General features: G+C 39.7%; 1 protein-coding gene across 1 annotated transcript in view; it reads right to left on the bottom strand.

The window, feature by feature from the left end:
• Positions 1-17,855, bottom strand: part of LTBP2 (latent transforming growth factor beta binding protein 2) — a 3,457,946-nt gene that overhangs the window by 1,161,558 nt on the left and 2,278,533 nt on the right. The window contains exon 14 of the mRNA XM_044074624.1: positions 7,688-7,721. Coding sequence (XP_043930559.1) covers positions 7,688-7,721 — 34 coding nt within the window. The remainder of the gene's footprint in view (positions 1-7,687; positions 7,722-17,855) is intronic.

Raw genomic sequence — 17,855 nt, 5'->3', positions numbered from 1 at the left:
ACTGATATTGTCAACATCCTGGCAGATAGGTTCAGTGCTAACTTTACCCCCCCCCTCTCACCCCCAAAAGGGCCCATCTCTATACCGGAAGAATGCAAAGTTCCTGTAATCACAGCTGCACAGGTAAAAAATACACTATCCAAAGTCAAGAACACAGCATCCATGGGACCTGACAACATCTCAGGCAGCATTCTACATGAACTACAGAACGAACTGGCACCCCACCTAAGTGCCATGTTCAATCATAGCTTCACCTCAGGCTTTGTGCCCACTGAATTGTCACCACAATAAACAAAAACATGCTGGAGGGATAGATTCCTGTCCCAGAGACTTCCCATACTCTGGAACAAACTACCTACCTATATCAAACAAAGCTCCTCATTAGCACTCTTCCAGAAAAATCTTGATGATTGGATGGGAAATAGGAAATTCACCCCGGGGATCACTTCTGTGCTCGACAGGGGCACAGGAAAATAATTTTCTTGGGTAGTAAAAGCCAGGGTACCTTTTTGGCTAGGCTTATATAGGCCCTAGGGCCAATAGCCTAGTACCTACCTATGAACCTATGAACGTATAAGAGTCTGTCTTTCAAAATTTGAAATATAGTTTTGTGGCTATACTGTGTTTGGAAGCCTTCTCTGAAAACTCTCCAGCACAGTTCATGTATGACCTTGCTCTATGAGCAAGTGAAAAATATTATGCTCTTAGGGAAATGATGACTTAGTATAACAATGACGTTGAAAGAAGTTGTAGGTATGAAAATACAAGTGTCATACTCCTAGCACGATGGATTTTTAAAAATAACTTACCTATAGGATGAAGTGCTATCTCAAGCATGCAATCTAACTCCAAACATAGGACCAGACTCCATGTAATCAGCTCCTATAGGTATTCTATGGTGTAAAAAGAGTAGCACCCCAGCTTTTATGCCCATTGGTTGGTTCTGTTATTCCCTTTCTCAACCACAGCATATATTCAGGTTAGCATTTTCTTTTTACAAGATATAATTTGGATTTGTGCAATACCTAGCTTCTGCTCCTGTTATTAATTATAACCCTTGTATATAGATAACAGGGATACAATACTAAAGCAATGTATTGGATTCTATGTTGTTATCATTTTGGTCCCCTTTCCCTACTGTCCTGTTCACACTGTGCCATACTGGCCACTAGTTCATGGTTTTCATTTCAGTAGTCATCAAACATGTCAGCATACTCTTTTTAGATGCTCCATTCTTAAGTCACAGTAAAGTATGACTCTGAATTTGACAAGCATAAACCAATATGGCTCGTCAACTGTTATCAAAAGAGAAAACGAAGGAACAATACAGTCCCGAAAACTAAACTGGAGTGAAAAAAGAAAAAAAACTACCACTCAAATAAAATAAAATAAAATAAATTCAAACCCTCTGATGTGTTAATAAGCTTTCGTTCCCTTAATGTGCTGGAACTTCACACATTAAAAGAATGAAAGCTTATTAACACATCAGAGGGTTTGAATTTATTTTATTTTATTTTATTTGAGTGGTAGTTTTTTTTTGTTTTTTTTTCGCGCCAGTTTAGTTTTCAGAAGTGTTTTCAGTATTTAGTATTTTCTTCTGGTTATTGTTGTTTTTTAATGGCAAATGAACAATACAGTTACACTGATGTTAGAAAAGGAACATATACATTCAGTCAGTACTGAATAACCCTAAAACAACATGGTTAACCTGGTGTTAAGTTACATCATGAAACTTGTCTTCAACAACCATATGCCAATATGGCTAACCAGAGGTATTATCAAAGTACACAGTGAAACTACTCAGAAAAAAATCCTGAAACAGTATGGCTACTCTAATGTTAAAAAAATACACAGTGAATCTGCACTGAAGAAACTTTCATGAGTGTGATTATTTCAGTGTCAAACTATAAGTGAACTTGCAATGAATAATCCTAAATCAACATGGCTACCTCAGATTTAAATTTCACAGTGAATCTTCAGTATAGAGCTCTGTATGACTGTGGTTACTTTGGTGGTATACGGTCAAACTTCAATGAAGAACCCTAAACCAACACAACTTGCTTGATGTTACAAATGTTTGCAGTCAGCCAGCACTGAAGAACCCCAAGTCAAACTGGCTACCCCAGTGTTAACAACTTATGTAATGATCTGGCGAATGTACCACAAGACAAAGGTAGCTTAAGTGTGTGGGGGTTGTGCAGCAATTAAAAAAATTACACACAGAAGGACAGGTTTTGCCATCAGTTACTGTTTGGGTACTTCTGAGACTGAATTAATAGGCAAAGTGGAATAGTAGTAGACATGATTTTAACTGCCTGCACCCTGCATACAACAACTCAATGTCAGAGTTTAAAAAGTCTTGCAAAACTGATATCATCACATAACCACTTGTACTGCACAGCCTGCCTTGTACTGCACAGACCACCAAGATTACATTGCAATATTGGAAAAAAAGCAAAAAACCAAGCCAGTTAAGCTGTTCATTAGCACAAGTCCCGATCTTAGCGATTGTTAACCAGCCCTACTAAACACTAAGATCGAGTCTCATACCGACACTGCCAAAAGTCAAAACAACTTCCTTTCTGCTTGCTCTCTATTTCTACAGTTTGTCCCTGACTTGATTTCAAAATGTTTCACTGACATGTCGAGTAGTCTGTTTGACAGTGCTCACTACGTGCTTTAATGTCTTTAAAAGCCAACAAAACACTTAGCTCTTTTTTTTCTGTAATGAGTAGTACATGGAGCAAATAAATATCCATGCACTACAAAGAATTAGGATTGGATCTGTTATTGTAGTTTAGCTAGGGTTAAAGTATTCCCGGCTCCACGAAGTCTGCTGTTCAATTTTTCCCTTGGAACTAGACAAACTTTCAACTTGAGCACTCAAACCATTCATTTCACAGCCCAGCACTTGCTCAAAACTCATAGCAAGCACAATTAACCCTAGCACTAGATCCCCTCATACTATCCAGAAGGACAAGGCTTTCCATTCGTCCCTACCAGCCAATCAGTAAAACAGCTCACTTTACCTATTCAGGCATGTCCAAAGGGCAGTTTCAGGTGTACTCTCCAGTCCAACTGGTGAATCTGGGCATTTTGAGGCAATGTTACAATTGCCTCATGTACACAGACAACCCTCTCCTCCTACCACCAAACACCAATACATGCGAGAGATGCAATTATACAGCCAAACTGGAGGTAAAGCTCTCTCAACCCAAGACTGGAACTGACAGTCAAGAGGAGAAGGAAAATACTTGCAACACACCACCAGTCTCACATAGACCTACTAAACCAACACCGGCAAATAACACACATAAATACACAAAAACATACTCGGAGGCTCTAAATAAAAATCTGCAAAAGCAACAGAGACCTCCAAAGCAGACACCCAAGCAACCTCTACACCCCATCACAAACCATGAAACACATACTTCACATAATCAGTGTGCCACGCAATCACAGCCCTTAAGGCAAAATAACATACCCAACAGACTAGTAATAGGTGACTCTACAGTCAGGCACACTGACGTCCGACTAACTAGGCTGGACAAGGAGAAGGCTACAGTTAGCTGCCTGTCAGGCGTCAGGATCAGCCACATAAAACAAGCACTCAGGTCACTCCAGAACAAGTACAAATATGACTGTGTCATTGTCCATGTTGGTGTGAATGACCTGAGACGTACCTCCCTGGACTACATGAAAAGAGACATGGAAGAGCTCTCTGATCACATAGCCCAGGCTGGTATGACCCTGACCCTGAGTAGCATCCTGCCCTCACCAAGAATGATGCCACAGTATAAAGAAAAAATGATCAATTTCAACAATTGGCTAAGTTTCTGGTGTCATTCAAAGAGGATCCAGTATCTGTCCGCCTGGGATGACATGCTCGATAAGCCACGTTGCTTTGCAAGAGATGGCTTGCACCTGTCACCGTTAGGCTTTCGAATACTGGCCAAGGCTTTTGCCACCCCCATAGTGCCTTTTTTAGACAAGGCTCAAAAGACAAGCCCACCACAGTAAATAGCACAAGTTACCAAAAACTGAGGGTAATGCTATTCAATGCCAGAAGTCTGAACCTCAAAATGCATGCACTCGAGGCACTACTCAGTATGGAGAACATCGATATCTGTGCAGTAACAGAAACCTGGTTTAAGGCTCCAGAGAGCACCCCAGCACTACCAGGCTATAACTCATACCATACTTTTCGGCCACAGAACCCGGACTGAAACACAAAAGGTGTATCCATATTCATCAAGAATACCCACACCTCCAGGTTAGTGGCACAGCACAATGCCTCAGAGATCATCAATGTGCAACTAGCAATAGGCAAAACTGCAATTCAAATTGTAACTTGCTACAGATCACCCACCATGACCCAGGACCCCCATTCCGCATTTCTGGAGACACTGGAAAATATAAAAGTCCTACCAAATGCCCTAATATTGGGTGATTTCAATTACCCAAACATTAACTGGGAGAACTACTCAAGTACTAACTCCCTTGCCCAATGCTTCCTAGAATTTATAAACTCGAATGCCCTGGATCAACTGGTCAACACCCCCACCAGAGGTGACAACATACTGGACCTGGTCATCACCAACATGGGTGACCAGTGTTCTACACCAGAGGTCAAACCCTCGCTGGTTAGATCAGACAATAGCATAATCACTCTGGATAGCCACATTCCGCCCCCACTCCCAATCAAGGAAACCACCGTGAAAAACTTTTCAAAAGCAAATTTCTCGTTACTTAAGACCAAGGTGGAAAGGTTCACAGCCCCCATGCTATAAGACAACACTTCTAAGCTGCTGAATCCCTTACAAAGGCACTCTATGAGCACCTGCAAGAATGCATGGATCATACTATCCCAAGCAAAACCAAGACTCACTCCTCCAAGAAAAGGAAACCAGTCTGGTGGACCCCTGCCATAAACAAGCTATACAATAGAAGGAGGAAACTAGTACAGATAAGAGCAAAATCCCAAGAAGGGAAGACATCCCTGATCAGTATCAGCAAGTAACTATGTTCCCTCATAAAATCATCCAAGGCTAGCTTCGAAAGAAAAATTGCGAAGGACTCCAAAGATAACCACAAAGCGTTCTTTAGCTATGTCAAGAACCTAAGTGGAAACTCTCAGATCTGCTCTGAGTTAGTGCAGAATGGCACAAAATATACTGAACTGACTGACATTGCCAACATTCTGGCAGACAGGTTTAGTGCAAACTTCACACCCCTCTCACCCCCTAAAGGGCCCATAACCCATAGCAAAATAAATTTAAAATGGGTGGCGAAAGCCAAACACATTCTGGCTAGGCTTATAAATGCCCTAGGGCAGATAGCCTAGTATGAACCTATGAACCTATGAACCTATGAACCATACCAGAAGAATGTAGTGCCCCAGCAATCACTGACACACAGGGTAAAACAGCCCTATCCCAAAGCCAAAAATACAGCTTCAATGGGACCAGATGGTGTCCCAGGCTGTGTCTTACACAAGCTCCAAAATGAACTAACCCCTCACCTAAACACACTGTTCAAACTCAGTCTTTCTACAGGCTACGTACCCACAGATTGGTGCACAGCAACAGTTATCCCTCTCCACAAAGGTGGAGCCACAACGGACCCAAGGGACTATCGCCCTATAAGCCTGACTAGCCTGGTCTGCAAGGCTATGGAGTGCATCATCATGGAATTCATTAACAGAGACAATGGGAACCTTCAAACATTGGACCCTCCCCAGTTTGGCTTTGTTAAGGGCAGATCATGCCTCCTAAACCTGGTGGACTTCTTTGAGACAGTTACCAAGGCTTTAGATGAGGGAAAGGGGGTCCACACAGCCTACCTAGACCTTGCAAAGGCTTCCGACACCATTCCCTATTTTGGTATTATAGACAAGCTCACCAGCCTGAACATAAACCTGTACATCACGAGATGGGTTGCCAATTGGCTCACGGATAGAACCCACACAGTGAGAGTTGCAGGCTCTAGGTCCAACTCTAAACCAGTTACAAGTGGCATTCCCCCAGGGCTCAGTCCTGGGACCCCTCCTGTTCGGTATATACTTGTCAAAGGTACAGGCAAGCACAGGAGGACTATGGCTGATCATGTTCGCAGATGACTGCAAACTGGGGGCCATAACTGACTCTCCAACTGATACAGACATCCTCCAGAAGGGTCTCACTGAGATGGATACCTGGTGTCAAAATCATGGCCTCAAGCTAAATGCCAAAAAGTGCATAGTCATCCCCTTTGGAAAAAACAAACTACTTGCAAACTACCACATATGTGGTAGTCCCCTAAATACAGAAAATGTAATAAGGGATCTGAGGACCCAAGTAGGTAGTAATCTCTCCTTTGATAATCATACTGCCAAGGATGTTAGAAAATCCTTCTATGTGGCCCATCTGATCACAAAAGGGTTCATATCTAGAACAAAAGAGGTTATTGTGCCCCTCTACTCATCACTCATCAGACCCATCATAGAGTACAATGCCTCATTTGGTATGTACCTTACAAAGGCACCTGCAACAGCTGGAAAGACCACAGAAGTACCTCACCAAGAGGATTACTGGCCTCAAACATATGCCCTATGCAGCCCAATTGAAGAAACTCCAGCTGTACTTGTTTGCATACTGCTTACTCAGAGGTGATCTCTGCCTGACATACAAGGCCATGTCCAAACAGAATTGATGGACATTCTCCACCTAAAAAAAAACAAATCCGCAAGAGCCACATGCTCTAGGGATCTAAACCTCACCATAATGATAAATAGGACATGCTGGAGGGATAGATTCCTGTCCCAGAGACTCCCCATGCTTTGGAACAGGATTCTAATCTACGTTAGGCAGGGCCCCTCACTAACACTCTTTATGAGAAACCTTGACGAGTGGATGGGAAACAGAAAATTTAACCCGGGGATCACTGCAGTGGCTCTGCTGGACAGAGGCACAGGGAACTAATGGCTCTGCTGGACTGAGGCACAGGGAACTAATCTAAGGGGATGGCGAAAGCCAACACTTTCTGGCTAGGCTTATAGATGCCCTCAAGCAGATAGCCTAGTACTTACCTTTGAACCTATGAACCTATGAGACATGGATTCTTCAGGTGAATTTCTTGGCATCCGTGTCTCAAACACATAATTGGCAGGTTACAATCAGACAACTGATCATAACCCTCTCTGTAAAGTACATCCTTTCTTGTTCTGATGCGAAACAAAGGTAAAGATTAAGCAATCAGAAAAATCTGCTGTTTGCATCCTTATGACTTTTTAAATTTCTTTACTGACAAAATTGATTGCAATCTGTGGTACAGTAATAGAATGCTTTAAAAGAAAACAGAAAGGGTACTGACAATATACGAAGGACACAGATATTTTTCTATTCTTTTCATAGCATGCAAACATGAATAGCTTTCTCTCTACTGTAAATCAGTTGCATACAATATCATCATTAAAGAAGAAAAATACAACATACTATGAAAAAGCCACTAGTAATGAAAGAGTGTGAAGCACTGTTGTTAAATATAAATACAAATTTACACACACACACACACACACACACACACACATATATATATATATATATATATATATATATATATATATATATATATATATATATATATATATATATATTCTGGAAAACGCAAGCTAAAATTGTAAAGGAAGAAAAAAGAAGTCCATACTGACCTTGGTATGGCGGAACAGCTGGTGTGACTGCAGTCTGTGAATATTAAATTAGAAAAAAATACAGTCAAAGTTAAGCATTCAAATGCACAGTGATATGTGATATGGCATGCAGATCCCTAACAAGCCAATCCATGGCAGAACTGTAAGTTCTCAGGATATATGTCTTACATACTTCTCACCTGTACTTTTATTTAACATTTGCTAATAAGAAAAGTGGGCTCTCCAGTGATCTGTTTTCAGTCAAGAAGAGACAGACAAATATATATGGAGAATTTAATGTGGCTAATCACATACCATGCTTATGAAAGGAAACCAGAACACCAGTAGAAAACCCATGAAAATACCAAGAGAAAACAAACTGACAGTGACTAGAAATGAGGATTGAACTCTAAACTTTTAAGGTGGTAGCAGAAAGCTTACCATGGAGCAACCATGCAGCTCTCCTTTATAGAATAATGTGTCTCTGTAACAAAACTACAGAATCAAACAATCCAAGAATGACTGCTCTCATATTATTTATTTTGATTTATTTTACACTTGTTGACCGGGCTGGTCCAGCTGGATATATTTCCATTTTCAGTAGAGGCCCGGGGAGAAAAGCTCCACATATAAACAACCACCACCACACAAAAAAATGTTTATAATAAACAAGAAAGGTATTACAGTTTAAATTATGGGAAGACTATGTGACACACTACAATAAATACATCATACACCTACAGATCATTTTATAGTATAAATATCTTGGACATCCCAAGACATTATTAGAATACATTTAAATCCTTGGTTATTCTAGTTTACTCCAGACAGTTACTATTTCCAAAGGGTTAGACAGTAACAGTAGAAAAAGGAAGAAGTATAAAGAAAATGTCAGGAATACTACCATCAGGATACATTCATAGCCAAGTAGAAAAGATATGTAATTGGTGCCTAAGTAGTAGAGATAACTTATAGGTGCTACAAATTCAGAGGAGTAGACAGGAAAGAGTGGAGGAAAGTAGGAAGTCAAGAGATAACAGCAGAGAAATCCAGAGGATCAGTCTGGGTAACAGCAAGGGCATAGCCAGTGAGTTTTAAGGTGCTTCTTGAGTCTTTGTTTAAAGAGTGGTAGGGAGGGTAGTGAGGTTAGGTCAGATGGCAAGAGGTTCCATTGTTTTCCAGCGGTATTGGAGAACAGTGAGTCCCCAGCTAAGTTGTTAGACTTGGTGGTACTAGCTAGAAGTTTATTGGAAGAGCGTAAGGAATTAAGATTCCTATAGGATGCTATAAGGTTGCTGAGTATTGGTGTGTTGTTGGGTTGGTAAAAAATCTTATGAACGATGGTAAGTTGGGAAAGTATCAGAAGGTTTTTTAGTTCCAGCCAGTCTAGCTGGTGAAGGTTAAGACAGTGGTGAGTTCTATATGGGTTTCCAGTGGCAAATCTTGCAATACTATTATAGGAGTTGGCTAGTTTGGTAAGATTATTTTTTTTAGATTAGTGTATATGGGTGCAGCATACAGAAGAGTTGAACTTAGATGGGAGTGGGCAATAGTCATTCTGGCTGTTGGAGTTAAGAAAGGTTTTATCCTATATAGGGAGCCCAGTTTTTTATTAACAGTTTTAATAGTGTTATTAATGTGATTGTCAAATGTGAGGTTATTATCAATTGTAATTCCTAATAGTTTGGTGGAAGAGTCGGGGGATATAAGGGTGCTATTATTGGATTGAATGGAGAAATCTATAGGGGAGGACTTACTGTTTGTTGTAAACAGTAGTAGCTTGCTCTTTTTGGTGTTCAAAAGAAGGCACCATTTCAAGAACCATGCCTCTACTGTGTTGAAAGCTGTCTGGGTTAAAGACTGAAGTTCAGATATAGAGTTGGCAGAGCATATGATAGTAGAATCATCAGCATATTGTATACAGGTGGTTTGAGGAATAGCTATTTGAAGGTCATTGATGAATAATGAGAAAAGAAGAGGACCAAGACTGAGCCCTGAGGGACTCCCAGGGAGATAGGAAGGTGAGATGATAGTTGATTCTCTAAAAGAACGGCTTGCTGTCTATTACTAAGGTAAGACTTGAACCAGAGAATTGCTTTGGCATCAAGAGAGAGGGATGACAAGTGTTTATGAGTAAGAGATGGTTAACCATATCAAAGGCTTTAGACAGGTCGAGGAAGAGTGCTGATGAGAGGCTGCTATTATTACGGTTATTATTAATGGTGTTGGTGAAGGATAAGAGAGCTGAGGTGGTACTGTGAAAAGACCTGAAGCCATGCTGACAGTGTGCTAGAATGTTATGTTGAAGTAAGTAGTCCATTAGCTGATGGTGAATGCATTTTTCCATAATTTTGGCTAATGGAGAAAGGAGAGCTATAGGCCTGTAGTTAGAATAGTTATTAGAGTTACCTCCTTTGTATAAGGGAATAATGTGGGAGATTTTCCAGAGATCTGGAATGGTTCCTTCAGTTATGGTGCGATTTATCAGGATGGATATAGGATAGGCGACTACTTTAGCTGCTTGCTATACGTATTCAGATGGTAACTTATCAGCTGAGGGGGTGCAAGGCTTAAGTTTGTGGACTAGTTTTTGGATGTAAGAGGTAGAGATGAGTTGTAGTTGGAATGTTGGCCGAGTATGAGGTGAGGAGTTAGGTAGATCTGAGTTGTCTGTCTAGTTGACTGGCTAGAGTTTGTATGGTGTCTGTGAAGAAAGTATTAAAGGCATTGGCAGTTTGATGGGAGGTATTGTTTTCTGACCCTAGAGGGGAAGGAGTGCTAGAGTGGCCTGAACGAAGGAGATTATTCAAGCTTGCCCAGAATTTTCGTGGATTATTGTGGTGAATTTGCTGCAGCTTGCAATAGTAGCTTTTTTTATCAGAGTGAATAACTTTTTTGTAGCATTTCTCAACTGTCTAAAGATTTGTTGATCTGAGGTATTTCTGGTTGCTCTCCACTTAGCCCAGGATTTATTTCTAAGTAATATTTTTTGTCTGGTATCTTTTGAGAGCCAGAGGGCAGGTTTGGATTTTATTCTAATAGATCGTTTAGGTGCATGCCTGTCGAGGATTGTTAAGAATTTGTTATTGAAATATATAACAGCTTCTTCAAGAGGAGAGTTTTTAGAGGGTTCCAAGTCACAGGTACTAAGTTCCATTTGAAATAATACAGGCTGAAAGTTTTTCTTGGTTCGAGAAGTCTTATAGTTGGGGGCATTGGTAATGTCATTCTTTTGTCTTATGATGTAAGTAAGCATGTGATCACTTACATCATCAGGCAAGGTCCCTACTTTATAATTATGTTCTTGTTTATTGATTAGTATCCAGTCTAGTATAGTTTCTTTATTATTTGGTTTGTTAATTCTAGTGGTGGTAGTGATAGTTTGGTTAAAGCCATGCAGATTAATATGAGAAGAAGGATTATCTGTTTTGATACTATTCCAGTCAGTATTGAAATCTCCTAGAATAATAGTTTATTGTGGGAAAGTAGTAGATATCCAGCATAGGGTATCCTCTATTGTAGTAATGTTATTACCTGGGGGTAGGTAGATACAGATTATGTAAAGTGCTTTGGTGGGATTGAGTTGAAATCTAGTGATTAAGAGTTCAACTTTACTATTTTCAGGTGGGTTATAAAGTATAGAGGAGATGTGTAGTGCATTTCTAAACAGTAAGGCTACTACTCCTCCTTTGCATTTTACTCTGTCGTGTCTCAGTATATTATACCCTGGGGGGATTATTTCATTATCCTTAGTTGTGGGTTTTAACCAGGTTTCTGTAAGACAGAGGATATCAAAGGAGTGAATATTCAGAAGGGCATGGAGATGGGCAACTTTGTTGTTAATACTATGGATATTGAGATGACCTATTAGTAAGAAATTAGAGAGAGTGGGCTGGGTAGTAAGGGTGTTGGGAGAGGTACTAAGAATAGGTGAAGTAGAGAGATTAGAAGGGCCTGGGTTAGGGTGGATGTCACCACCTTTTAAGGTGGGAGATTTTAGTGCAGAAAGAGGGTTAGAATTAAGGCTAGGTAGATACTTCAATTTTTTATTGTAGGGTGGTTTAATTTCATGGGTGTAAGTCGATGATATTTAGGTAGCAAGTAGCAGGAAGTGGAGGTGATATTTTTTTGGGGATGGGTAAGGGCATTATTATATATAGATGTTTGTTTAGGAGAATAGTTGAGGTAGTAGTAATTAACCTTTTCAAAAGAGGTGAGGAGATAGGTAGTGGTGAGGATAGGTATAAGAGTGGCTAAGAGTATTACCAAGGATAGGATAGTTTTAGTTGTTGTAGACATATTACTTAGTAAATGTGAACTGTTTCTGCCAGGTAGGGCTAGGATGCAATAGCATCAGATAAGAAGTTAAGCTAGGGTAGTCGAGAAGAGTAATGCTACAAGTAGAGGAGTTTTCTTTAAGTAGTATATAGATAGGGTAGGGTAGTAATGAAAGAGAAATGGGAAGGCTAAAGAAGTTGTATAATGCTAATGCTAAGGTAGGGTAGAAGTGATGAAGAGCTTGTATTGGTAAAGAAGTTGTTTAGGTAGTGAAGAGTTAAGGTAGGGCAGTAAAGAAGAAAAATGCTAAGGGTGGAGAGGCTGATGAAAGTAGTATAGGTAGGGGTAGTATGAGACAGAGTACTGGAAAACTATAAAAGGATGGGTGTGGCTTAGGTAAATTAACTTGAGTCCGGGATAGGTTGGATAGGAGAAAGGGCGTGGTTTAGGCAGTATAAGGCTAGGACCACTGGGGGTGGGTGGGAATTGGGGATAGGGTAGGGGAGCGGAGTGAGCCCGTAGGGCGAACGGAGCGGGTAGAACCAAGTAGTGCTGAGAGGTAATCAGTTTTACAGTGAGACTGTAATTTACAAAACTTTAGTAGGTATGTGGCACTTCTTAGAGACACTAATTCCTGTGAAATACTGGTGGAGACCTTTTTGTCTACTTATTATGGGAGAAAGAATAAGAAGCAGTAATATAGCAGCAATCTTTAGATAAGGTAAGTTTCTAGCTCTTCTGTCTTACTGCCTAACTGACTTATAGGTTAAAGTCTACAATTTCCTTTCAGGGGGGTTAGCTATGTAAAAAGTTAAACTTGGATAGCTGAAAATAGGTTCATACAGCAACTCTAGAGAAGTTTAGTATACAGATAAGATACAGGGATTACAAGCTGTGCACTTTTCTACCTTCTAGTGGCAGAGCAAAGGAAACTACACCTAGTCTCAGAACAAGTTTGTTAAAAAAAGGGGGGGGGTTGGATGGCCTCGGGGTAGGTCAACGGGTGTGCTGGCCCAACAACAGGAATATGATAAACAGTATAATATGTTAGAGTTACATTAAAATGAGTAGGTTATCACCTACATAATGAGGTAGTAGGAAGCACTTCTAGGTATTCCAGGGTGGGTTCTACCGATAGGGTATTCTTTCAGTTGGGAGGTTCCTTAGATGTACTAGGTAGCTGTTGGGAAGATAGCCCATGTCACAGCACAAGGCTTCAAGCTGTAAGAGAAAAAAAGAATAAAACTGAGAAAATTGTGAAGAAAGCCAGTTTGATGTCCTTGCAGTAGAGGGAAAAAGAGGTGTTGAGGTACTGTGGAGATGAGTAACTGAGTGAAGTAAGAGAATCACTAGAGTTTAACACTGGTGGAGAGAATATTGAATTTAAAACAGTAAAACAGAGGCACATAAATCACAAAATAAGTTAAGTAAAACATACATCATTCTTAGTGTGAGACACAATACATTTAGATGGACTACTAAGCAAATAATTAGCTAGTAGAATTATATCAACAGCATACAGTGCCAGACTCAGAAGAGTAGGAATGTTAAGCAAGGCTGCCTAACCATTGTAACAGGGAATGCAAAGCAACATAAAATACACACTGCTACAGAACCTTCTGAGGTGTGGATCACGTAGATAATCATACATATAACTTAATAAAAATAACATATATAGGCTAAGGTAGAGCACAAGAATCTACATCATACAGAGAGTATACAATATAGGACTGTTGAGGCATTCTCTACGTTCAGATAGTATACACATTTAACCTCCTTCAGACTACCAATGCTTTTTAATAACATTATCCCCTAGCATATTAGTATAGACAAAATAACGGCAGCAGTTGTGGACTGTGTGATTTACTGCTGCTTGAACTGCTTATGGAGCTGGGACTGTAGCTTTATATAGATAACATACAATACCTAAAAATAATGGCGTTACAATGCACAAGCACTTTTAAATTATGTAACTAATCCTGGTGTAGCAGACAGAATTAGGGAAAGCATTTTGCTCTGTGAGCAGCCCAGGAATTAAATTTAGTGACTGAAGGTTTGATAAGATGGCTAAAATATCACAGAGGAGTAGCGAATGTTAAGTATCCGCGCTCTGTGCCTGTGCACAACTTGAGCAAGTTACAGTTGGTAACAGTGCTCTGCGCTAAGTTACCTGAGCAGACCAGGAATTAAGTTCAGCACCAGAAGGCTTTAAGATGGCTAAAAATTCCGCTGAGGAATAGCAAATGCAGAGTATCAGCGCTCTGTGCCTGGGCACAACTTGAGTGAGTTACAATTGTTAATAGTGCTCTGCGCTAAGTACCTGAGCAGACCGGAATTAAATATAGTGCCAAAGGCTTTATAAAATGGCTAAAATATCGCTACAGATAAGCGGAAGTAAAATATCAGCACTCTGTGCTTGGGCACATCTCGAGCAGGTTACAGATGGCAACAGTTGGTTACAGTTGGTAACAGTGCTCTGCACTAAGTTACCTAAGCAGACCAGGAATTAAGTTCAGCGCCAGAAGGCTTTAAGATGGCCAAAAATTTCACTGAGGATTAGCAAATGCAGAGTATTAGCTCTCTGTGCCTTGGCACAACTCGAGCGAGTTACAAATGTTAGCAGTGCTCTGCACTAAGTACCTGAGCAGACCGGAATTAAATATGGTGCCAAAGGCTTTGTAAAATATTAACTTCAAAAGAAGCACAATGTAATCCGACACAGTGTATTTTGCACTGGGAATCCTCTGTGTCTCTTCAGCACTATGTAATCACTGTTTTACATGTGTCCTGCCCATTCTGTCATACACGTACATTGACAAACTGAAAACCACAATAAACTTTTATTTTATTTCAGTTTTAGTTTTTAACTGGGAATGTGGGCTAGTTTGCAGACCCTTCTCAGCCATGTCCCAAGTCTAATTTGCAGACCCTTCTCAGCCATGTCCATGCCTAGTCTGTGGACCTTTCTCAGCCATACCCCAGGCCTAGTCCATGGACCCTGTCAGCCATGTCTCAGGCCTAGTTTGTGGACCTTTCTCAGCAATATCCCAGGCCTAGTCCACGGACCCTTGTCAACCATGTCTCAGGCCTAGTTTCTAGACCATTCCCAGCTATGTCCCAGGTCTAGGTTGCAGACCTTTTTCAGCCATGTCCCTGGCCTAGTCCATGGACCCTTTTCAGCCATGTTCCAGGCCTAGTTTGCAGACCCTTCTCAGCCATATCACAGGCCTAGTTTGTGGACCTTTCTTAGCCATGTCCCAGGTCTAGTTTGCAGTCCCTTCTTAGCCATGTCCCAAGCCTAGTCCATGGACCCTTCTCAGCCTTGTCCCAGGACTAGTTTGCAAACCCTTCTCAGCCATGTCCTAGCCTTAGTTTATGGACCCTGCTTAGTCATGTCCCAGGTCTAGTCCATGAACCCTTTTTAGCCATGTCCCATGCTTAGTTCGTAGACCCTTCTCAGCCATGTCCCAGTCCTAGTTTGCAGGCCCTTCTCAGCCATGTCCCAGTCCTAGTTTGCAGGCCCTTCTCAGCCATGTCCCAGGCCTAGTTTGCGGACCCTTTTCAGCCATGTCCCATGTCTAGCATGCAGACCTTTTTTAGCCATGTACCAGGCCAATAGGCATACATATTACAATGCTAACCATCATACAATATAATAGACAATTTCGCATATGTACTTAATAAAGGTATAAATGTATATGACAAAGGCACAGATGATGCATGACACAATTTGTTGATAATGATGCACAGTTACATATTAGGAAATACAAGAAGTATTATTGTTGGCAGTAATGTTTAAAATGTATACAGGGTGAGAGTTACTTTTCAGTTCATCAAAGTTTGTCTTGGAAGAGAATATGTCAAGAAGGCATTAAAGTTAGGTGTTAGTAACTGAAGAACATACTTCAGAAATAAACCAGAAACACCATAGTATTTGTATATAGGAGGACAGCATTCTACAGTAACAGATGTAATGTTATAATCATCAGAGTCACACCTGGAGCAATGCCAAATGTGCAGCTAACCTGCCACATAGACCTCATCATTACTCTGCATTACATGCTCTCACATCAACTTGCCCGTACACAACTTCTTCTAACCCATAAAATAATATGTAACCCTCCTACCTGCCCCTCTGTCTCTCAGTATTTCATCACTATCTCACAAATCACTCTCTAAATGCTCAACACAAAAACCTAGCTGAAGTCTATAAAGCAAAAAAAAAAAAAAAAGATGGGGCAAAGTTTATTCTCAGACTGCATATCCAAACTGTGGAACTCTAACCAGATTTAATCAGAACTACATCTAGCCTCCATGTATTTATGTTCTCTCTCACAGAACTCCTCAGCTCATGGCTATGCCCAGGCACCTCACCTGTATGACCTGTATTAACAAACACGTTACATTGTTACTAACCTAACCTCTCATCATGCTATCCCAGGCACCTCACCTGTATGATCTGTAATAACAAATACTTTACATTGATACTAACCTAACCTCTCATCATACTATCTATTCCAACGTTCAACACCTGCCCTCTCCCCACTCTTAGAGTGTACCTGTATCTTTTTATTTTTATTTCCTCTCATAGTAGAGTACATTTCTAATGCTTTTGTATATGCTGATTGTCATATTTAAATGTCATTTTTTGTTTTTATTTTTATTTTTACATCACCAGTATCTCCTTATGCTTTATTATATCCTATGTATTCCACTGTTAAACTGTACGTATATATGTGTATATATATATATATATATATATATATATATATATATATGTATGTATGTATGTATCTATCTATAGATATATATATATATATATATATATATATATATATATATATATATATATATATATATATATATATATATATTTAGCTAACTTAAAAACGAACACAAAAACCAAGTAAAAAGCAGCTCCACAGGTGAAAACACTCAGTCCAGGAATCACGAGTGTAGTACAACCAGAAATAAATAGAAGTTGAATAACTTTAATAAATAAGAACAGAAAAATTAATCAAGCGCTTTCGCCTGGTTCCTACCAGGCTTTATCAAGATACTAATCAGTCAAAAATAAAACCATTTTATATCATCATACATAAATCATGTGACCACTTAGTCGACCACTCCTAACATTAATTGTGATAATTAGTTCAAAGTTTGAAAATTTTTAAGGTATTTTTAGAGTATTTTTAAAGTATCTTTAAGGTATTTTTAAAGTACTTGTACTCTCTACAAGTCAATAATACTACAAAACACATTATTTTAAAAACTATCTAGATACCTTAGTAAGTTCATGTGTATCAAAAAAATCTTGTGAAGATAAATACATATAACTAGTTTGTGCAAACCGCTAATAATTCATGTAATATGTTAAATAACAATGCTTTAAAATGCAAATGCTAAAAACAAATATTAAAAAATATGTATATGTATACTTTAAATATTCTTAGTGTAAATCCTTATGGTAAAAACATATACTTCTGGTTGAGAGTTAATAACGTAAAGTAAAAATTCATCATTAACTAACTGCCTGTTGATTACCTGGCATTTTTAAAACAGTTTTTTGTTTATTCATAATTTCTCCCTGTTAAGTTTTAGTGCACTTGCTATACTGATGCTGTCATTTAGACCTGGGGGTCTTGCTGCATTTAATTTCAATTGCCATAAAAGTTCTTTGTGCTCTAGACGAGTCTCCCAGTCCCCTCCTCTGGGATCCTGGGTGACCTGGTCTAGAACAAGAGATTTTAAATGCATGTTGATATATTGCATTGAGTGCTTGAAAAAAGCATTAGTATCTTTCTTCTTACTAACTTCATATAAATGCTCATAGATCCTTTTTCTTAGTGGCCGCTCGGTCTTGCCAACATAAAAACTGTGACACTCCATGCAAACACCGAGATAAACCACC

This window comes from Protopterus annectens, chromosome 6.part0 (assembly GCF_019279795.1).
Source record: "Protopterus annectens isolate FY-2018-M chromosome 6.part0, PAN1.0, whole genome shotgun sequence".
Taxonomy (NCBI): domain Eukaryota; kingdom Metazoa; phylum Chordata; order Ceratodontiformes; family Protopteridae; genus Protopterus; species Protopterus annectens.
This window is presented reverse-complemented; position numbering and strand designations above follow the sequence as displayed.